Source organism: Ahaetulla prasina, chromosome 3 (genome assembly GCF_028640845.1).
Source record: "Ahaetulla prasina isolate Xishuangbanna chromosome 3, ASM2864084v1, whole genome shotgun sequence".
Classification (NCBI taxonomy): Eukaryota; Metazoa; Chordata; class Lepidosauria; order Squamata; family Colubridae; genus Ahaetulla; species Ahaetulla prasina.
In genome coordinates this window covers 169,123,411-169,147,162 of record NC_080541.1, presented here as the reverse complement: position 1 = coordinate 169,147,162, position 23,752 = coordinate 169,123,411, and the positions used below count along the sequence as shown (strand labels likewise).

The following is a 23,752-nucleotide window of genomic DNA, read 5'->3' as shown; positions in this document are numbered from 1 at the left end:
TTTGAGCTGCGGGGCTCCATAAAAGCAAAAACTATGTGGAACGTAGAAAAATGGGATTTTTCACTTGCTTGAGATACGTAGGTGTGGAAATAGAACAAATGAACCAATTGCATGAATAAATAAATAAATGGATAAAGAGGATTTCGCTTGCCAAGATGATCTGAAGAAAAGACTTAAGCAAGAAAAATCTTCCTTTGATGATATTGATTCTTTTAACGTAGACTGTATAGTCAAGGTTGTGTCTGTGAATCATTAGGAAACTCCTAGGGACCATTTTGATCCAGCTATCCTGTGCAGTGATCACAATGGGGTCTTGGGAAACAGCTTGTTCAGCTGGAAGTTCAAGAGGTAGACACTGAAATGAGCTGAAAGCTGCATGCCTTGCCCTTTGGGAAAGGGAGATGAATAATCCTGAACATCAGGGGTGAAATCCAGCAGGTTCTGAAGAACCAGTAGCGGAAATTCTGAATAGTTCGGAGAACCAGCAAATGCCACCTCTGGCTGGCCCCAGAGTGGGGTGGGAATGGGGATTTTTGCAGTATCCTTCTCCCAGAGTGTGGTGGGAATGGAGATTTGCAGTATCCTTGTCCTGCCATGCCACCAAGCCACATCCACCAAGTCACACCATACCCACCAAGCCACGCCCACAGAACTGGTAGTAAAAAAAAATTAGATTTCACCACTGCTGAACATTCATTCATATTAATTCACTGAAACAAATATAAATTTAATGCTATACTGGTAATTATTTATCATTAAAACTGAACAAAAAATTGCCAACATGGTGTAAAAGCTCTTCCAAACATGAAAGAAATCAAATGTCATATGAAACTGGGGGACTCCTAGAATTATATCATGTAAATTAGTAACAGAATAGAACTGTACAATCCAGATGACTGTTGCATCTAAAGTCTGATGAGCAACTATATGACCAGATGGCTGAGGGCTACAAAAAAGGCTGTTGCAGTTAGAGGCCTGTGTGAGGTCAGGATCTGAAAGCCATAGCACTATTTTGCAGAGAATTTCTCTGCCCTCAGTTTGGCTTTTCTAAGTAGCAATTTCATTCTCCTCCAACTGTTAAGTAGGTTGTAGAATTTCAGAGCATGTTCCGAACTTTCTAAGAAGGACGCACTGGGCAAATGCTCGGTGAAGTATGCAGGGATTTGGCTTCTGAATGGCATTGATAAGCCTTTTTGCAATAAATTAAAAATTCCTCTGGAAGTCACTATGTAACATTAACAAATAATTAGGCCTTTCTGAGAGGATTTCACACTTCCTCCCATCTCTGCTTGCCACATTTAGAGTTAGACTATCTGTAGCAATTCACATGAAAACTTCTAGGTATTCCAGCTGCAACTTTTTCAGCCAAAAAGGAAATCTATTTCCACATTAAAGAATTCCCACAAAATAAGCTTAAATATATGCAATTTCTTTTTAATTAAGGGGAAGAATAAACTTTGAAACTACTGAAACCAATTGTTTTACAGTGACCCCAAATGAAAAGGAAAATAATCCTGAGAATGACATTTGAATCATTTTAAAAGCCAACAGTTACTTTCTCATTGTTCCTTATGCCCTATGTCATAATAAACAACATAGCTTGCAAAAAGATGACAGGAATCAGAATGTCAAATCTGGAAATACATTTTGGAGATCTCTGAATATTAGTTAAAAAATTATAACAGATTGCAGCTCTAGAGCTTCAGGTTTTGATCTCTACATAATAATAAGTAGAATTTCTTGGAATCATCTCCTTCCATTCTGATATGGTTTTTCCCCTGACACTAGTTCTACCATATATGAAATTGAAGACTAAAAGTCAGAGTAAGCCACTGTGTCTTTATTTAATTAGGCTATTGCCTTGTTATCTCTGAACACCCAGTCATAGGAAGACTTACAAATGACTCCAGAAAAAAGGTGCCAAGGTTTGAATTACTACGTCAGCAATGGGCAATCCTGTATAGGATTTGCACCTCACACACAGTGTCTGCTGGGACTCTCTGTATAAATGGAAATATTTACCTTTTTTTTTTGTCACAACAGTATACACAAACATCGTCATAAATAAAAACAAGATATCATGAAAGAAAAATATGTATATATAAGTAAAAACATGCAACACCTATGTTAATTTGATATAATGAAGGGAACAATAGGACAGGAATGGTAGGCACTTTTGTGCTCTTATGCACGCCCCTTATAGTCCTCTTAGGAATGGGGTGAGGTCAATAATAGACAGTTTTTGGTTGAAGATTTTGGGATTTTGAATAGAGACTATGGAGTCAGGTAATGAGTTCCAAGCGTTAACAACTCTGTTACAGAAGTCATATTTTCTGCAATCAAGTTTGAAGCGGTTGACATTAAGTTTAAATCTATTGTTTGCTCTTGTATTATTGCAATTGAAGCTGAAGTAGTCTTTTACAGGAAGGATATTGCAGTAGATGATTTTGTGTGTTAAACACAGGTCATGTCGAAGTCGGCGGAGTTCTAAGTTTTCTAGTCCCAGGATTTCTAGTCTGTTGGAATAAGGTATTTTGTTGTTTTCGGAGGAGCGAAGAACTCTTCTAGTAAAATATTTTTGGACGCGTTCGATTGTATTGATGTCAGAGATGTGGTATGGGTTCCAGACGGATGAGCTGTATTCAAGAATAGGTCTGGCAAATGTTTTGTATGCTCTAGTTAGTAGTGTAGAGTACATGGTCCATAGTATCCTCCCCTCAGTGTGACTGCGGAGACCTATGTCAAACTGCAGATCACATTGTGACCAGTTGTAAGCAGTCCAGTGTCTGATTTTTTTAAAAATGATGCTGAGCTTCAGGTGGTCTGGACATTTTAACATTTATATTTTACAGTGTTTTACTAATCTAGGTAATTTGTTACTATATATTGCTAGCCCATTTATGATATGCCACCCGCTAAATAAATAAATAAATAAATAAATAAATAAATAAATAAATAAATAAATAAATAAATAAATAAATAAATAAATAAATAAATATTATACTGATAAATTGGCAGAAACTGACTAAAGTTGAGTAGTATTATTTATTTATTTACATTTAGTATGGCTGTCCATTCCAAAATATAAGGCAGGGGGATTCCATAACCTCTTTCCTATACTCATTTTGATAGAAATAATTCCCCCGCACCCTTTTATAGTCAAATAGGAAGCAGAAATTATATTAAATTGCATGCTTTTTGAAAACAGGCTAGAAATTTATTTCTCCTAGCTGCTTTGAAGAATTTTACTTGTAGATATTTTTAGAATCTTCTTTAACCCAAATCTTAAACATTTCAGAATGAATGAATGGAATGATCTGAGTGGATTTATATCAGACTATTCCAGATCTTGTCCTTTCCAGATGTATTGGATTACAACCCCCATCATTCATAACCATGAATGGTATTTATGAATAACTGTTTTGTAGTCCAACAATTCTGGAGAATAAAATATTGAAAACGTCTGGGTTATATATTCAAGAGGTAAAGTTTAAAGACAGATTATGTACCCTTCTGTTAATTCTTGTTTCCCTTGTAGACTAAATGGTTAATGTATTACAGTTCAGCTATGATAGGTTTCCGAAGGGAAAATCTGAAATTTCTTAAAATCTTCTTATGCACCAAAACATTTAAAATGAATTTTAGAGATTAAAAACTTGAGTTAAGAAGCTTCTGTGACGGTACTTTACCTTCTCAGATTGTAAAAAAAAAAAAAATCCAATAGAAGATGACCTCATAAACCTATATGAATTCCTTCCAAACTTTAATTTAAGAAGCTTAAGACACAATTACTATGCTTCTCTGCTGGTATTTTGGCACCAGTTCCAAATTGCCAGTACTCCTAAGATTTCAGAACTTCTAAATATCTCCAAGTTTTTAAGTGCCCCATAATTATAGAACTGATATTTTCTGGCAATCAGTCATATGTCCTATTTTAAATTGTTTCTTGATAAAATACTGCTGACAAATTCATTTTGCTTAATGGCTTAGCCAAAAAAATCTCAGTTCCCCATTCCCTTATTAGCTAATAATCTGCAGTTGCATGGATCTAAACTTTGCTGAAAAGTTCAAAGTATTTTGATAAATATGAAAGATGCAGTGATCGTGGCATCACTAATGGAACACTCCAAGAATATCCTTTTATCTGGCCATTTAATAAATATTTTTAGCTCATCACCACTCTTCTATCTGTGAATTTGCAAACTGGAATGGTAAAAAATGACCCTGCAGCAGCCAGCGATACAGTTCTTCCTCATCTCCTCTTTGGCTATATGCATCCACATCAAAAGTCATCTCAAATAATAATAAATATATTATTATATATTATTTATAATAAATATAACATTAAATGACCATAATCGAGATATAACAATGTTGGCATACACTATTCCTTGTGTTTTTATAAAAATTTATAAACAAGTGAAAAGATATTAGTTTTAGATTAATTAGTTTTGGATCAGCTTCTTAGATTCCAAGAAAGTCTATTAAACGTTACCAACTTTTCAAAATAAATTAGGAGTATTCTGGATAAAATTGTGCATAGGGATATTGATTACTGCCTGGAAAAAAACTTAAGTTTAGCTTTAAAAGCAATTTGCAGAATTTTATCATTATAACTACCACAACTAGGGCATGTAGGCAAATAAAGCAAAAAAGTTTGTTTTAAAATGGACAACCCTTTCAAGCACTGACCCCGTCCCTAAATCTATCACCAGAGGTGGGAATGGGTAAGAACTCATATACAGATAATCCTCAATGTATGACCACTTGTTCAGTGACTGTTTAAAAATATGACAGTGCTAAATGAGGGGAACTTCTGACTGGTCTGTAAAGTTGCAGCATCGCTACAGTCACTTGATCGCAATCTGGCTGCTTGGCTTGAAATTTCAATGTCGCAAGCCACAGTCACATGATCACCATTGGTGATCTTCCCCGTCTGCTTCCCACAAGCAAAATCAATGGGGAAGCTAGTAGGGAAGGTCACAAGTCACTCCCATAAGTTTCTCCTTGGAGCCCACTACAGAGCATGAGATAAGGATCTTGTATTCTGACATGATCTCTGTAACTCAGCACTCAACTGTGGCCCCTGCCAGCCCACCCATACTCTCAAGCTGCTGTCTGTGGCTCTCACCAGCTTGCCCATGGTCTAACACCTGCCTGTGGCACACCGTATCCTTCACACTTCTTTTTCCGGGGCTCCTGTATCTTCCCATTTAATGACACATGCATTCCGGGTGTTACAATGACGAATAGAATAGAATAGAATAGAATAGAATAGAATAGAATAGAATAGAATAGAATAGAATAGAATAACAGAATTGGAAGGGACCTTGGAGGTCTTCTAGTCCAACCCCCTGCTTAGGCAGGAAACCCTACACCACTTCAGACAAATGGTTATCCAACATCTTCTTTAAAATTTCCAGTATTGGAACATTCACAACTTCTGAAGGCAAGTTGTTCCACTGATTAATTGTTCTAACTGTCAGGAAATTTCTCCTTAGTTCTAAGCTGCTTCTCTCCTTGTTTAGTTTCCACCCGTTGCTTCTTGACCTACCCTCAGGTGCTTTGGAGAATAGTTTGACTCCCTCTTCTTTGTGGCAGCCCCTGAGATATTGGAACACTGCTATCGTGTCTCCCCTGGTCTGTCTTTTCATTACACTAGGATTGCCATCGCTGAGCATTGCTGTCATGTGATATTGTACTTTACAACCTCATCACTTAGTGACAGCAATCCTAGCTGCTGTCACAAGCTGAGGATGACCTGTAGTTTCTTGGATTGTATGAATCCATTAACTCTGGTTTATAAGCTATCACTTATGGTTTACTACAGTGTATAAACACAGATAATTGAGAACTATTAAGTAACTCAGGGTTAGCGAACTATGGCTTAGCATGATTTAGATTTTAATCTATGCTTCTATTTAGGTCTAGAAATTTGATTGGTGTTTTCAGAGAGACAAAGGTTTAACATCTGAGTAAGACCCCATAATGCATTTGTTCTTCATTTTCTAAAGTATAATCTATTTAACTGGTGAATAAATCAAGCACTTATAAGTCATGATAATTTTAGGAGAGCTAATAAAGATAATATTCCTTTCTCTGAAAAGATAACAAAAATATATGGTTGTACGGTACATTATTACATGGAGGTACATACAGAATTGCATAGAGGATATATCTAGTTCAAATAAAATCTTCCAATTTGTTACTCACAAGCTGATTTATTAGTTCACTTAAACTTTTCTGCCCTCAGACCAAGACATTGGGTATTGTGATCAATTAGCATTTTGAGTGTTATTTTCCATTTGTACAGTAATTGTTCTGAAAATGGAGGAAATTGTTTCCAGTTATTCTCCAGCTCAGAGGAGACCTGTCAGCTATAGTCGTAATTTTACATGTCCAATTAGCTTGGTAGATTCCCCAGAAACAAATGAGGCTGTGATAGTCTATTAGCTCACATGTTGGAGTTGTTAACCATTTCACATAATGAGAACATGCCTTAGAAAAATCCATTGTGGCAGGAAGTACTATTCCTGAAACAGTTAGTGTGACATCTTAGAATAGTTTCCTTGGAACCATTTTGAATCCCAAAGAATTTTAATTTTTTTAAAAAATACACTTTTTAAAATGACTATGGAGGTTAAGGACTATGCCTTGTATAGGTAGTCCTTGACTTACAACTGTTTGTTTAGTGACCATTCAAAATTATAATAGCACTGAAAAAAGTGACATGACTATTTTTTCACACTTATGACCACTGCGGCATTTCCATGGTCATGTGACCAAAATTCAGATGCTTGACAACTGACTCATATTTATGACTGTTGCTGTGTCCACGGTCATGTGATTAACTTTTGTCACCTTCTGACAAGCAAAGTCTATGGGGAAGCCAGTTTCACTTAACAACTGTGTCACTAACTTAACAACTGCAGTGATTCACTTAACAACTGTGGCTAGAAAGGTCATAAAATGGGGCAAAATTCCCTTAACAAATGTCTCACTTATCAACAGAAATTTGGGGCTCAATTATGGTCATAAATCAAGGACTACCTATACAGTGGAATCTCTCTTTCACAGCTTTTCTGGGAGGGATTTTGATACATCAAGAAATGGAGATGGCAAGCACATTATGGGCTAAAGAAGAATTACACAAATGGAGCTATCAAGCCTCCAAAAAATCTTTCATGCAGTTCCCAGAGACTTTAAAATGATGTTTCTAAGCTTTAATTTCTAGTGAGGCAGAAGAGAAAAATTATAAAGATATAGATGGGAAAATAATCATATTAGCAGATTTCATTTTAATTAAATGCATATGGAAATGAAGTGAAATCAGATTTAGTTCTTGTTTCAGCTCCATCCCCTGATTTTAGGGAGCTCCCTCCATCAAAATCCCTGGCAGCTCAGGAATGGATACCATAGGCCCGTGATGGCGAACCTATGGCACGCGTGCCGGAGGTGGCACACAGCGCCCTCTCTGTGGGCACATGAGCCGTCGCCCCAGTTCAGCTCTGCCGTGCATGCGTGTGCGCTTCCCGATGGCCAGCTGGTCTTCGGGTCTCTGCTGCGCATGCATGGGGGTGGGGCACATGCAGGGGCCGTACATGCATGCGCGGGGACGGGGCGTGTGCAGGGGGTCGTGCTTGTGCATGCATGGGGGGCAGGGCACATGCACGGAGGTCGCACATGCATTGCATTTTGGGGATTCGGGTGCGCATCCGAGCATTCGCACACACGCTTTGGGCACTCGATCCGGAAAAGGTTAGCCATCACTGCCCTAGGCCCAGAAAAGATGTTTAGGTGGCAGCTCTACTTGAAGATAAAAAAATATTAATTGCTAGGTTATACTTCTCTTTTCAGTCTTTTCAAATAAAGGAATTTTGTGAGCACATAAATATATGCTATTCTACAACTGTCTTCCACATAACCACCAACAGAATTGCAATGCAAAGAATGATCTTTGGGAGGAGATTGCTTCAAGTAGGTTTTGGACTCCTGGCAACTGCCTGAATAAGTCCCTGAAGTTTTCTTGATGGTTTGGCATTACCCCATTCCTGGGCCTGAGACAAAGTGACTGACCAATGTAACTCAGTTGGCTTCATGCCTAAAGTGGGACTAGAACTCACCATCTCCCACTTTCTAGCCTGGTGCCTTAACCACTAGTCCAAACTGGCTCTCCTAAATGACTAACTTTCATAAAATTAATAATTGCTCCTTTTAATAGTTTTATGTAGGTGTGATCAAAATATTATATAGTTCAATGAGGCAGACTGGTGTTACTCATAGAGAATTAATTCTGACTTAAATATTTCTATTTTTTTGTTTGTTTGTTCCAGTTTGGTTTAAATTGATTACATATAGTTATTTCATTTGACATAGTTGAAAAGAATAGATGTGATAGTTAGTACTGCTATGTTGAAATAAGTTAATTTGTTCCCTTATTTTGAAACAATTAAACATTCAACTATATTAAACCATAATTTCTGTAAAATTCAATGGAATGTTAGGCACATTTATGACATTCATTATACATCTTTTATGTATTAAATATGAATGAATTTTCAGTTTTTCCCTGAATATTCTAGTGATAGCTGGATCAGTATTTGCTAGACACTGGAAAATATATAGAAAACAAACTAAAAGGCAAAGACAGTTGAGTGTTAATAAAATACCATTCTTAAAATCTTCCTTTCGGATGAATAAAATTAATGAAATATAGATATCAATACTGCATGATATAAAAATAGAATATTAGATTCTTACATTCTTAAAATGGATTCAAATGAATAATCACTTAGGAAAAAAATATTAGTGTCTAACATTTAGTATATGGAAATACATATTCAAATTACGGCTAACAGAATTTAAATTTTTAAAGAAGAAATAGAATGTATTATATTTCAAATTCTGAAACAAATAAATGGCCAGGAGATAAAACATATCCTGGCAATACATGTCAAAAACATCAGTTTCTGAATCAATGGAAAAAATAAGAATAACATAGTTTGAGCCAAAGGAATTTAAAAAAATACAGTTTGAAAGAAAAACCTTGCAGCTATGACCATTTAAGCTCCCAATGGTACAACTATGCTGAATAATGATATACCAAGCAATGTTCCCAGAATATGTTAATGAGGTCATTACACCATAAAATCTCCATTTCCATTAATTTAATTCTCTCTATGGAAATACTCTAGTGGGACAGGAAGGTAGGCACGCAGAGACAGACAGACACCCCGATTCCAAGCATTTAATATATTTTGACATTAACCCTTTTTCTATTTTTCTATAAACCCTTTTCTATTCTTCCTAGTGTTTTTACGCAAGTACTTTTTTTCCAGATCAACTGAGTGTTAATCCATTAGTTGCGACAGGAATTGACCGACTGGCTTGTCAGCCGAGTTTGACAGCAGGGGCCGAGGGACAGTGACTGGCCCAAAGTCACCTAGGCAGCTTTCATGCCTAAGGCAGAATTAGAACACAGGGTCTCCTGGTTTCTAGCCTGGTTTCTAGCACTAAACCAAACTCACTTATAAACCCCACTAGTATAGCAACTTAGTTTAATTTTGGCTTAATTGGAAGAGTCTAAATTATAATTGTACCATGTTTCTATACCATTTCTTATAAGAGAGTGTCATTATAAAATGAAATAAATAACAATTTTTTAAAAAAAAGGATGAGGTGAAATGAAAACAAGAACAGGGTTTTTAAAATGCAAAACCTTGGAAAAGTGCCATGATGGTGCCTGTAGGGTATGGCAGGGATGGCTGGGGAATGCAGGGTGGCCCAAAAGGCACAGAAGTGGGTGGGGTAAATGAGGGGCAGTGTTGAATTGGAGATGTGCATAGCAGGAGAGGAAGAGCATGAAGTTCTCACCTAATGACCGCCACCAGGACTATCAGAAGTGCTTTGCTTAGTGACGAAATTGCCATCCCAATTATAACTGAGGACTACCTGTATAATTTAGTCTACATCGCTCCAAAGTTAATACTAGAACTTATTGGTTAGAATTACATGGTAAATTGTTTGGGTTGGGCAATTCCTAAGCATCTTATCCTGTGCCAAATAGCTTTATACATCTATTCACCTGGGAGTTCATCTCCTAGATTCTACTGCCAGGAACAAGTCATTTTTTCCAATTTGCAGTGGAATATTTTACAATGGAATCAGGGAAAATTTACAATATAAATGCATTTAACAAGATGTTATACAGATAATGTAGCCGATGACCAGGCTGAGCCCAAATGAGGGGTCAAATGCACCATAAGTTACGAGTCCCTGCATGCCCACAAGAGGTCCATCCCACTTTGAATACCTTGTGAATTCCCGCTCATTTCCCGGGACCATTAGTAGCTCCGATTTGTGTAAAGAGCTTAAGCTTGCAATAAATCTTTTTACTCATTTGAACTGCCTGAATCTCCTGATTTCCCTGGCCCTTGATAGATACTCCTCAACTTACAACAATAATTGAGCCCGCAATTTCAGTTATAAATTATGATGATTGTAAAGAGGGTCACTATATATGACCAAGTCCAATTTTATGATTTTTGTGGCAGTCATTAAGCAAACATTGTGGTCATTAAGCAAACCTATCATTTGCTAAGGGCATTTTTTTACCAGAAACTAGAAGTGATAGTTTCTGAGGAAAAAATGATAAATTGCAGTCATGGGATTGCAAGTATCTGTAAATGTGGGCTGGTTGCTCAATGGTCAAAATGCAGTCATATGACTGGGAGAGATGTGAGAACTTTGAATCCCAGTCCTAAATAGTTTTTTCAGGGTCCATCAGAATTTTGAATGGTCATAAATCAAGGATTACCTATAGTTACCAAATATTTTAGTGTCACAACGTATTATGCTGGAATCATCCAATAGTGTGTGTATGCTTGCTTGTTTCCAATGAGAGAAAAGTGGTATATACACTAAAAGATTGACTGACAAAGAGTAAGCTTCTGATGAATGCTGTAATCATATACATCACAAATGTTTGGTTTAAATTTGTGATCTCATTTCCTGTATGCCAAGAAAAGCTCAATTTGATAACAAAAGCTTTTACCAGTTCTGGTTCTAGAAAGTCATTAGAATGGCTAATGGCATATTCTGGCCATAATAAAAAAATAACTCCATCAACACTGTCAAACTAGTTAGTAAATTTGCACTACACTATTAATCTTCTCATCGTTCCCAATACCCATCTCCTTCCACTTATGACTGTAACTTTGTTGCTTGTATCCTTACGATTTATATTGACATTGATTGTTTCCTGACTGCTTATTTTTACCCTATGGCTATCAATAAGTGTTGTACCTTATGATTCTTGATGAACGTATCTTTTCTTTTATGTACACTGAGAGCATATGCACCAAGACAAATTCCTTGTGTGTCCAATCATACTTGGCCAATAAAAAACATTCTATTCTACTGCATAAACCAAGTTCAGCACATAAAAAGAAGTAAAATGAGTTTACATTATGTATTCTTTGTGGGATTAACTATTGCCTCGGGAAAGGGCTTTTTTAAACTTCTTTTGGTGTCCCACTTCAGTCTTTAGATTTCCAACATATTGCAAATTAAATGGAGAGAGGGTCTCTGCTTTTTGTATTCAAACCCCTTTGCATCTTTTGTTTATTCTACCACTAATGTTTCAGAGCAGTTCAAACTGGAGGTTCTCTACTATCTCTTAGGAAAGCACTCCATATGTCAGCAGAGTTGCCTCCTGAAAAAGATGTATTTCATTTTATTATCTGAATTCTCAGATGAGGGCCAACGTTTTATTACACCTTATTTAACTCAGACTTTCCAAGGCGAGCTATTTGATTGAGTCAAAGAAGACAGATTACTTTCACAGTCACTGCAATCATTTGCTGAAGCTAGAAATTACAGAATGATAGATGAAGAAATTTTCACAGGGCTAAACTGACAATATTAGTCCTTAGGGAAAAAGTTTCTTCCTTATTTGAGACTTCATCTCTGTTTTGGCAGACACCAGGTTTTCAAATACAGTCCTAAACTTTTCAGGGGCTTGGAATAATTTTGAGCAAGGTAATATTGATTCCTTTCCTGTTTACTTCACAGCAATAATATCGCAGCAGTTTTCACGTACTTTTGTAATGTAAATTACAAAATTATAATAAATACTAAAGATCAATATAACATCAATGAAAAATATATGGAAAGAACTTTGATACAGAATGGAGTAGATAGGGCTGTATACTATCCTGTCGCAAGATCACCAGACATAAAGATTGTAGCTGTGAATGATAAGCTGAGCCTGAGAAAGAACAAAGAGAAGAATCAGATATGCTGTTACATTTGCAGAATCTCTCACAGGAAAGGAAAGCTGAAATGAGCTAAGGAACTGGAAGAAGCAGATGTGAACTTAGAGGGAAGGGGAAAAATAAAATTGTTAGCAAGCAGAGATAGATAGTCTTGGACTGCTGAAGAGATGCGGGTTCCAAAATGGTTGAAGATACCAAACAGGAAGATAAGTAGCATAGGATCAAGTAGCATGGCAGAGATTTCCAAAAGGAGAAGGGGATCTGAAGAGAAAGGATGATCATGATTATGCTAGCAATCAGATATTGCCAGACAAGTTCCAACTGAAGATCTTGATTAATTCTATAGGGAATTCAACACAGCAACAGCTCAAGATAGATACACAATGTAATACTAATTGGGCCATCAAACTATTCTGTACATACATTCTCCTTTGAGCATAGAAATGGCGGGGTGGGGGAGGGGGAGGAGAAAGAGACTGAAACTCTGAATGTTTAACTGAATGCTGCTTACATAGTTATTTAAAGAATTGGTCTCTTAGAATACTTGTCTATCCTTTGTTATGCTTCCTCCCCACCAAAAACAAACAAAGAAATGATATGGCATGATTCTCTTGAAAGTCTTATGTCTCATCTAATTCCTACATGGCCCAGTGACTGCTTTCAAAATTCAGCAGAGAAAAGAGAATCAATCACCAGCAACTTGGGACTCCTTTTTTGTTTTCATCCAAGAAAACCAACTACTTTTGGTTGCATTATTGCCGTTCCACTGCTATATATGCACAACAGTGTGACTGTTAAGAATCGCAATCTGTGTATTATTTTCCTTTTCTCTTGCCATCTCTTTTCTTTGTGTGTGAAGTTCCTTCAGACTGTAAGCCTGAGGGTTAGGACTGCTTTTCTTATTAATACCCCCAATGCTGAATAGAAATGCTCTAAATTCACAAAACAAATTTCAAGAACAGCATGCTGAAAACCTGTGGATACTTTCTTCACAAGGCAAATTACCAGTTAAGACAGAATCGTTATGGATATGGTAGCCTGTATGGGCCTTCACAGACCTTCATGTATTAAATTGTTTCTTTTCTGTTTAACTAAGTGGCATATTTGGGAAGGCCAATACTTTTATGGAGTTGGGGAGGGACTTTTGAAAACTTGCAGGGAATTCAGAATTAGAGAAATGTGGAGAAAATAGATTTTTGATTGGCTCACTTACACATCTCAGGTACTGACTGCCTAGTAGGCATATATGACATAATTCTTCACTTTAAATAGGCAAATTTAACAATGGCTATAAAAATCCCCGCATTGCCATCTGGAAAGTTCCTACCCTGGTTGATTATTTTCTAAAGAATTCCTCACAATTTGGGTTCATTACCAAAGTTCTGCTTTGTGATCCAATCCTACCTAACAAAAAAGTTGAGTGTATCACCTTGCTGTAATTGTCACATTTCAAACCTATTAAGCCCCCCCTAATTAATTAAGCAATTGTCTAATTCTCTTCCACCCTTTTTCTGATTTTTAAGTTTCAAAGTTCTTGGATTTTTAGCATAGTGAAGTGAGAGAAACTACTTTTATCACCGAGGAACTCATTTTCAAAAAGACCAATGTGTAATTGATGAGGTTGATATTACTTTGAAATGGAGAAACTTTCTCTGGAAGACAGAGGCGCTAATGTGACAGGAGGTTTCACATTTCAAGAGATGAGCTTGAGACCTGCCAGGAGTTTTCAAACACCCATGTAAAGGGGAAAAAGGGGCCTCCCATTTTAGAAAGAATAGACAGCAAAAGAATCTGCTGTCAACCTCTAAAACCATATTTGGAGACAACCAAAGAACAAAAACGAGATATAAAAAGGAAAAAGTCAATAAAACTAAACAATCTTTTGAAAAGAGAAGGAAAATGGGAATCAAGAATAAGAGCAAGGAAAAGATAATTTTCAACCAAACAGCTTGTTTGTGGAAAGTAAGAGTTCTTTATGAGAAAAAGAAATTAAAACTTCCAAAGAATAAAGAGAATCTGAGGCAATGAATAATATACAGTACCTTGAGTCATTGGTTCATCATATAGTTCAGTTTTGTGCTGATACATTAAGCTTGTGAATATATCTGACAGCGTACCTGTTACAACTCTAGATAGGAATCCAGCTAATTTCAAGAGGAAGGAAACCTCTTCCTCCACAGTCAGTACTGGAATGCATTTTTTAAAAAAATTCTCCCATCAGAAAAGTAAAAATCTTGATGACTGTCAGCTTTCTTTATAAGGTTCATTTATTCTTGAGTACTGTATAAGAATAGACTGCCAAACGAATTCCAGTTTGAAATATATCAATTTACACTAAAGGCATGGAAGGTACTTTTTCTACTTTATGTAATTTCTTCTATACAGGAATTCTTTTTTCACATATAGAAATTTACAAGACATAGAAATATAGAAAAGAGAAAAATAGATTCATGAGCTGATTGCTTGAAACAATTGCCTTTTGCTCATTCGAGTACTGAAGACACAGAAACGTCATATTGCATATAGTAATATTTATCTCATTTTCTATATCCCCAAGTCTAAGCTAACAAAAAATTGAATGTAACAAATAAAATAAGAACAGTTTATCATTTCAAACAAAACCTTAAAAAAATTGTACTGTAGCCCTTGGAACCTAGAAGTCACATTAATCTTATTGATGTTACCTAATTTGGGTAATGAAACATCTGCAAGAAGACACCAAGCTCAGAGAGCACCAAGGACCCCTCATGTCAACCTTGAGCTACAAATATTCTCTTTTATTACAACCTTATATTTTAATATGCTTTATAGTGTGAATGTTTTATTTAGTAGAACCACAGCTGCTCTACAGATTTTCATCCACTAGTGTGTCAGTTGCTCCTTTGAAAACAAATAGGGCCCTGATTAAAATGTTAATTTTTTCACCCTTTTGATTGTATAAGCAATGGTTCTGGAGTTAACAACTATCCCAAAGACATCTACACTATGAACCAAAAAGAGGTATTCATGAGACCTGCATATTAAGCTACAGTTTGCTTTAACCATGGTTTGTTAAATACATTAGCTTTTTGGCCCAACTATTTTTAGTATTTCTATCTTTGTAACTTTGGATATGTTAAAAGCTGGGGCAGAACACAAAACCAAACTTGGAAATAAGCCATGAAGCCTGCCTACACAACATTTTAAGCCACATTTGAAAACAAAAACAACAACAACAGGTTTTTCAAACTCTGCCAGGCTACCCATGGCTTATTTACTAATCTCTCTTAGCAAATCATGCTAAATAAGAAAGAAGTCAAAATGAAGCATAATGCAGGGCAATATGCTATCTGTCCAATGTTAGTATGAATTTCACTTCCTCTCTTTTCAGGGAATCTAATAGGATAAAGCAACTTGATGCACCACACAGTCATACAGAGCAAATAACACAGAGAAGAAAGATAGGAGGGAAAGGATGTGGAGTATAGGCACTAGACTAGCAAGCACATCTTACTGTGTTTTTACACTTACTGTTAGTGCAACCAGCTTCATCAATTCCACTTTCACAGTCTTTTTCTCCATCACATTTCCAAGACGCAGGAATGCATTTATTGCTGGAGTCTCCACAGCTAATTTTTTCAGCTAGACATACTTGTTTGGCTAAGAAAACAAACAAACGGAACACAGTTAAAGTTACCCAGGCCAAAAATATATTGTATCGCACCCAGCATTGCTTTGATTTTTACAAAGTGTAGACATTATTTATAATAGTTCTGAAAGAAACTATTTCTCTCTCATATCTCTAAAAGCTTCAAATAAAACAGTTACAGAAAATGAATTTATCCAAGATATTATGCAACACAAATAGTGCAATCTGCGTAGATTCAGGTTTTTTTTCATGAAGGAACTATTCATAAATGAGAAAATAATACTGCTTAAATTCACTGACCCACATACAACTGGAGTAAAAAATTACAAAATGTATTTCTGACTTTTTTTTTCAAAGAGAGGAAGATAATTTAGGGAAGCTGCTTATTTGATCAATTCATTGAAATTAGCTTTCTGTGTAGTGGTTTTATGGTGAAATATTTACTCTTGCTTGTATATATGCTGTCAGTGAACACTCTTGATAACATAATAATTTCTTTGATGGCCATCCTTTTTTCCTTTAAAAAAAAAAAGAAATTGGATAACCATTTGTCTGAATATTGGATAACCATTTGTCTGAAGTGGTGTAGGGTTTCCTGCCTAAGCAGGAGGTTGGACTAGAAAACCTCTAAGATCCCTTCCAACTCTGTTATTCTATTCTATAAATTTTAGAAACTCTACAGAGTACAAACTTTTTTTTATGACTGCATCATCTGGGAATATAAATATACCCCCTCCCACCGGGGATTGTGTGTGGTTTTTTTTTCTGTGGAGGAGAATACAAAATTTAGAAAACAAAATGGAAATACACCCAAAATTGCCTTGGAATAAGCCTCACATTCACTTTACAATCTATAAATAAATAATGTAAGACAGTATTAATAATGTAGGACATACAAAGTGTAGTGTTTGACATGGTGAACAAATTTATGGACGATGTTTACTTAATACATATTTTAGAGCACTGATAAGGATAACCCTGAAGCCAATGACTGCTTACAAACAATAATCTAATAAATTTTCTTGGAAGTAAGCCCAGCTTATTTTAATGGACCTCACTTCAGGAAAGCTAATAATGACTGCATTTTTAGATGCAGAAATGCCTTAATTTTGTATATGCAAAATTATGAAAATTTCTAATACTGGAGAGCAATATTTAATATTTCTCCAATTATACCAACTGTCCCCTAGTTGCATTCTCTTTTTTAGGTATTCATTTTTATGTTTGGAATACTTAAATAGGTAGAAACATATATTACTTAAATCTGATCAGCTGTCATAAAGATGGCACCACTAACATTTTATATTAGAATAGAATAGAATTAAGTGTGATTAGACACACAAGGAATTTGTCTCTGATGCATATGCTCTCAATGCACATGCAAAACAACAAAATAATCATATTAATCATAATAATAATGATACCAATAAGAGAAGGTAGTAGAACAGATGAGAAGGGTAAAAGTAGTACAGCCACACTACATAGATAAATAGACACGTGGGAATTACGTGTTCAGCAGAGTGCTGGTATTAGAAAAAAACTCAGTCTCTTTGTGTCTAGTTGTTTTGGCATGCAATGCACTATAGCGGCGTCCCGAGGGGACGAGTTGAAATGTTTATGTCCAGGATGTGAGAGGTCTGTAGATATTTTCTTAACCTTCTTTCTGACTCATGCAATATACAGGTCTGTAGTATACTATTGTATATTATATATGATATAGTAGATGAATATATTGATGACATTCTAATTAGTCCCTCCAGCTATAGATGTTTTTCCCTTAGTTTAACAACTACATTTTATTTTTATATACATGGGTTTGAAACTTTCCCAAAACAGAGTACAGTAAGAGACTGCAACTGGGGAAAACAATAAAATTAGAGGTCTTCTGACATTATTTGAGAACAAGTCTGTGAGCAATTGTTCTTCTCAGTTTATATAACAGAAAAAGTATTTTTTAATATCAGGAAAAACCCCAGGGGTAATATGATTTAAACTTGTTTAATGAAAAGGACTAGGGGAGACATGATAACAGTGTTTCAATATCTCAGGGGCTGCCACAAAGAAGAGGAAGTCAAACTATTCTCCAAAACACATGAGGGTAAGACAAGAAGCAACGAGTGGAAACTAATCAAGGAGAGAAGCAATTAAGAACTAAGGAGAAATTTCCTGACAGTTAGAACAATTAATCAGTAGAACAACTTGCCTCCAGAAATTGTGAATGCTCTAACATTGGAAATTTTAAAGAAGAGATTGGACAACTATTTGTCTGAAGTGGTGTAGGGTTTCCTGTCTGGGCAGGGAGTTGGACTAGAAGACCTCCAAGGTCCCTTCCAACTCTGTTGTTGTTGTTGTTGTTGTTGTTGTTGTTGTTGTTGTTGTTGTTATTATTCTTTCGGAGAACAAGTAATGAAAATATAAACAGTTTTAGTGAATTATAGTTAGCAGATAAGTTAGGATGTTGGTTAGGAGAACAGCAGGAAAGTATATACTCTTTATAAAAAAAATCATGAGATTAATCATTTCAATGAGGTAGAGAATTTTTTCTCCAAACTAACATCCTCCACATAGCAGGCTTAAATTCTAGGATTTGAATTCTGGAACTAGGAATACAATAATTAGGCTGTGATGCAATAGTTGGATGGAAAATATTCATTTATCTGATTTTCATGCCACCTTTCCTCTTTGGCAGCACTCAAAGTTGCTTACAAAACACAGGACAAAACCCTCTTAGTTGCAATTGAGTGGAGAAGGAAGCATGTGCAAATAGTCCTTTCCATCATATCCCAACAACTACACAAAACTGAATAATTAACTAACAAATAGAAGCTGCCAATAGGCAAGGAGTTAAAGGCTACTTGGCTTTATTTTAATTTTGGCCTTTTAACTTGCATTTTGAGATACAGAGTTAAGAAGAAAAATTACAGTTAACAAATGACAAATCAGTGCAAAAAAAATTCTAGGAAAAAAGGCCATCCATTTGTTAATGTTTCAATTGGAAGCAAATGTTGATCAATATCAACAGCAGGCTGCAAGTAAAAACTCAGCTGCAGGTGCAAATTGTGTCTACTTAACAATGGCTTGCTTCCATCACTTTCATCTTTTTTGTGGCTTAACAACTTGCATTTTGAATCCCCCCCCCAACCTAGGATAAAGAAAGGGTTAACCTGATAAATGACAGGGAGTGCTGTCAAGGTTTATGTTGGTGCAAAACCTAGGGAAAACAGAGACTTTCAAAAACAGACCATTAAAAAGACTTGGTTAAAATGTCAGACACATCAAGACCAATTTATCACCATGAGGCACAAATGCCAAGGATGGACAACAATGCTTTATTTATACAGAGACAAGAGGGAAGACAAGCAAGACGAGTCCATTGACTTGCCACAACCAATGGCCCATTCATTCTTGGTTTCTTTACACCCCAACAGGACAAATTCTTTCATTAAAATTGTTGAGCCTAACTGGCGCCCCATTGCTTGGCTTCCTCTTGTGCTACTGCTGAGCTTTTCAGGCACAGAAGCATTATATATATACATATATAATCAAGGGAATGGCTAGATAACAAACATTGACTTTCACATGACCATTTGTCGGGTTCTCACCATACAGGTGCTCGAGGGGCATGCAAAAAAATAAAAATCAGCCCCTACTTCTTATGGGAAACCTGCAGATCTTTTCAATTTTTCAATAATAGACTAGACAGTTTCCGAGAGCATGAAACAAGGCCTATTTTGGGGAAATGTTATTTTGAACAAGAAGGCCTGCTTACCAGTATCACTGCTTTAAGATTCCCAATTTGTTTGATTTCTTATAAAATATGAAACAGCATACTAAGAAGATCCAAGGTTTCTCACAAATATTATGCGTAAACTGTTAATTCAGCCTCAGGCATTAGCAGCTACATATATAATCCATCCTATTGCTCAACATATGATTCTTATACCCTTGGTATTGAAGCCAGTGAAACTCTGTGAATAGCACTTAATTCCTACTGGTTCAGGTGTCCCACTGTTTTCGGAGGCACTAGATTCACACACTGTCTAATATAATCCTTTGAGACTACTAAGGATTTAAATTCATGAATTAGGCTCATCAATAATCCAGCTAGATTTCAAGTACTAGTGACATTGCTGGTGCTCAGTACTTCATTCAATATTTGGGCTAGGGAACTTTTGGGCAATCATGAAACATTAGCATCTCTAACTTCATAAGTGCCCAGAAAAGAGTTCTACGAAGTGGAGATTTCCCACTTCCCAGAATACAAGATTAAGCTAAAATCTTCAAGGGATTAGACAACTAATCTCTAAAGGATTGACAACATACAGAGTAATTCCATTTTGGAAATACCTCATTCATTTCTTAACTCTTTTTAAATACTGCTGAACTTCAAGCAACTGCTGGCAGTATGTTCTAGAGTGAAATGAACAGAAGGAATTGTTTAATTGTATTCTCAGAAGAACTGAGATAAAAACACTTGTCTTGCGGGCACCAATTATAAAACAAAATGAAAATAACATGGTTGCCAATAAGAAAAAGAAAACAACACAAGATTGGGAAGAAATAAAGAGAGGCTTGTATAAGAAAGGGATGAATTGGAACTCATTAAGGATAAGCAAAACCAATAGTCCAGATCTGTAGGGACAGTATTAATAAAGTCCCAAAGGTGATTTTCCAAAAAAAACCCTGGACTTTCTTGGGTTTTTTTTTTCTTCCTCTGAAAACATTTCGCTTCTCATCCAAGAAGCTTTCTTCAGTTCTGAAGAACTGAACATTTTCAAAGGAAAAAACAAAGAAAGCCCAGTTGCCTTTGGAAAAAGAATCTTTGGGACAAGATTTAGATGATCTGGATGATTTAGAATGTCCATAGATAGTATTAAGAAAACTAAAACACAGCTAAAGTCTGATATGGAAAGCTGAGAGTTGCAATAAAAATACCTTTCTCAATCTATCTAAAGCCAAGAAAGCAGAAAAGTGTCAAGATAGCTAGGAAATACATAGCCAACTTAAAATTATCTGGTGAAGGAGGAGTTGCGATCATTTTCCATTAATAAAAATCCCAACAACAGAAGAAAGGGATAATAATGATTCAAATTACAAGCACACAAAAAAATTACTGTTTATGGCTTCACACAGTACATTCAAAACACACACACTTAAAAAAACCTAATTGATGTTACATTGCATTAATAATATCGTTTCCACATCACAAGTAGCATAGTTTACTTCATCACTTAAATTATGCATTAGTTTAATCTCTAAATGATAAAACAGGGAACAATTTCAGGGAAGAATCATTAAAGAGTAAACCAACCTAGAAAACGTATACCTGTACTATAGAAAGAATATTGTGTAGCTTAGAGAGGAAAGAGTTAGAAGAGAGGGTTCCTCAAATACTTGAGACTTGTTTTAGAGGCAAAAAGACAGAATTAGTAGCAGCAGATTAGTAGCAGGTTGAGTATTGAGATACCTATTTTAGCAGTAAGAACAGCAGTTATTCAGATGGTGGCCATCTGTTAGGGTGTTCTGCTTTTGGATTTTTTACAGTGAAGGACAATTAGCCTATTGAGCTTATAAATCCTTCAATTTTATGATTCTGTACTACATGTTGAGTTACTGGAAGCAATCCTTCTTAATATTTATTTTACAATATTTATAGTTTACCCCAATCTCAATCTGGGTGGGGTACATCAAACTCAGAACAAAATCAGGGCATTAAAATCGAATTCATGTGAGCAATGAAATACTGACACAGGTCTTAAGGGTTCATTTCACAAAGACTTTCAGGTTTCAAAGAGAGAACCTCTCATATGCAGCCTGCCTTCTTCAGATGTTTTGCATTCACCTCTGACATAAAGATGATCCGAAGGTCACATACAACAGAACCAGGAATTTGAATCAACTCATCAAAAAGGAAGAGACAGCTGATGAAATGGACTTGAAAGGCATTCTTTGGGTTTTCAGAACAAGGATGGGCACCAGCTTGTTCCTGAACTATCCCAGTGGTTCACCAGGCTTTATGCCAGTATTCTCAGAAATGCTTTGCATGTGAAATGTTTCATTCACAGCTGAACGAACACAGACCACACATAAGCCTGGTGAATGAACACTCGGAAAGCTGTAATTAGAAATAGAGTATGCGATTTCAATTATGCTGTGATACACAGATGCTCCTCTTGTGTAGAAAAGATCTCATTCATGAAGCTGTTCAGTAAGCATTTTAACACATGCTTCATAGGGAAGTCTGAAGAAGACTGCACGGCTAGCACTTGTGTGTGGTTTTCTTTTCCAAATAATGACTTTCTATGAATATGAAACAGCAGTTTATCTCTCCGTCCCCTTGGCCTGCCTGAAAAGATCAGTGATTGTGCTTATATATAGGTTTCACATGTAATTATCCTCTTAGGAAATGAATCCCTACATTTTAGACAGGACGTACAGAATGTTGGATTAGATGTTCTTTTCCAATAAGTCCACCCTTCTTAATGAACATATTGTTCAGACAATTATGAAAGTGGAATGGATCTCAAGAAGTGTTAATGCCATTATGTAAATGATAATTTAACTTTAGGTAAATAGCCTCAAGAGATAAAGGAACCCTGACAATAAGAATTATCAGGAAGTAAACTTAAAAAAACAGCAAACTTTTGGATACTTAAGACATGCAGATGGGACAAAGTCTGTTTCCACCAATAAAGCTGCTGGCAAGTCACAGACTTATGTGGATCAAAACTTCCATAATGTCACTTGCCCCTTCATGAACCATAAGTTCAAGAAAACATACCTCCATCTCCAATCTCTTATTACTTAGGAAGGGGAAGGGGAAGGGGAGGAGGAGGAGGAGGAGGAGGAGGAGGAGCAGGAGGAGGAGGAGGAGGAGGAGCAGGAGCAGGAGGAGGAGGAGGAGGAGGAGGAGGAGGAGGAAGGGGAGGAGGAGGAGGAGGAGGAGGAAGGGGAAGAAGAAGAGGAGATTAAGTTTAGATTCATCTTTTCTACAACTCAAGCTGTCTTCAAACCATTATCAGATATTGATACCAAAATGAGTATTCTCACTTTTCTCTATTTATCAGATGCTTGCAAAGTAAAGGTGCCTGTCATCTTATTTAAATAATGCAAAACTGGAATACTAAACAAAGAATAGTTAAATACATTGTCTCAGTTTATACATCTTAAAATTCATTAAGGTGAAACTACAAATTATATATATATAAATGCTACAATTTTTCTTAAGAGCTGAGGTGGCGCAGTGGTTAAAATGCAGTAATGCAGACTAGCTCACTTCAGGAATTCAATTCTGAGCAGCTCAAGGTTGACTTAGCCTTCCATCCTTCTGAGATCAGTAAAATGAGGACCCAGATTTTTGGGGGCAATATGCTGACTCTGTAAACAGCTTAGAGGGGGCTATCTTTATAGATAGCCACTATGAAGCGGTATATAAGTCTTAAGCGCAATTGCTATTACAAAACACTGCAGATTCTTAAAAACAAAATAGCACTAGATATTTCCTTTACTGTTTTATTCTGTACTTTGAAACTTTTGTTAAGACCCACAAAACCCATACGATTAAGCTCAGTTGTGAGTCAAAGGGAACCATCCCAAAAATTATTTTTAAAAATCCCTACAGTGTGAGAAAAGTTGATTCTACATATTCTGGAAAAGTTAGAGGTATTTTGAGGTGATTATTAAGTCCAAGCAGATGCCATAGTGAGGTCTGTGTAAGTTAAGTATTCTGGAATGTGGCTGAAGAGTGCAGATGATCAAAGACTGAATCACATTGGGAAGGACAGAGGAACTGCTAACTCAGCTAATTGACTTAGAGTGATGGTCTGAGAATAGAAACAAATTCCCTAGT

At 36.2% G+C, this 23,752-nt stretch overlaps 1 protein-coding gene across 1 annotated transcript in view; it reads right to left on the bottom strand.

The window, feature by feature from the left end:
- Nucleotides 1–23,752, bottom strand: part of LRP8 (LDL receptor related protein 8) — a 236,734-nt gene that overhangs the window by 39,989 nt on the left and 172,993 nt on the right. Inside the window, exon 4 of the mRNA XM_058175134.1 lies at nucleotides 15,786–15,914. Coding sequence (XP_058031117.1) covers nucleotides 15,786–15,914 — 129 coding nt within the window. The remainder of the gene's footprint in view (nucleotides 1–15,785; nucleotides 15,915–23,752) is intronic.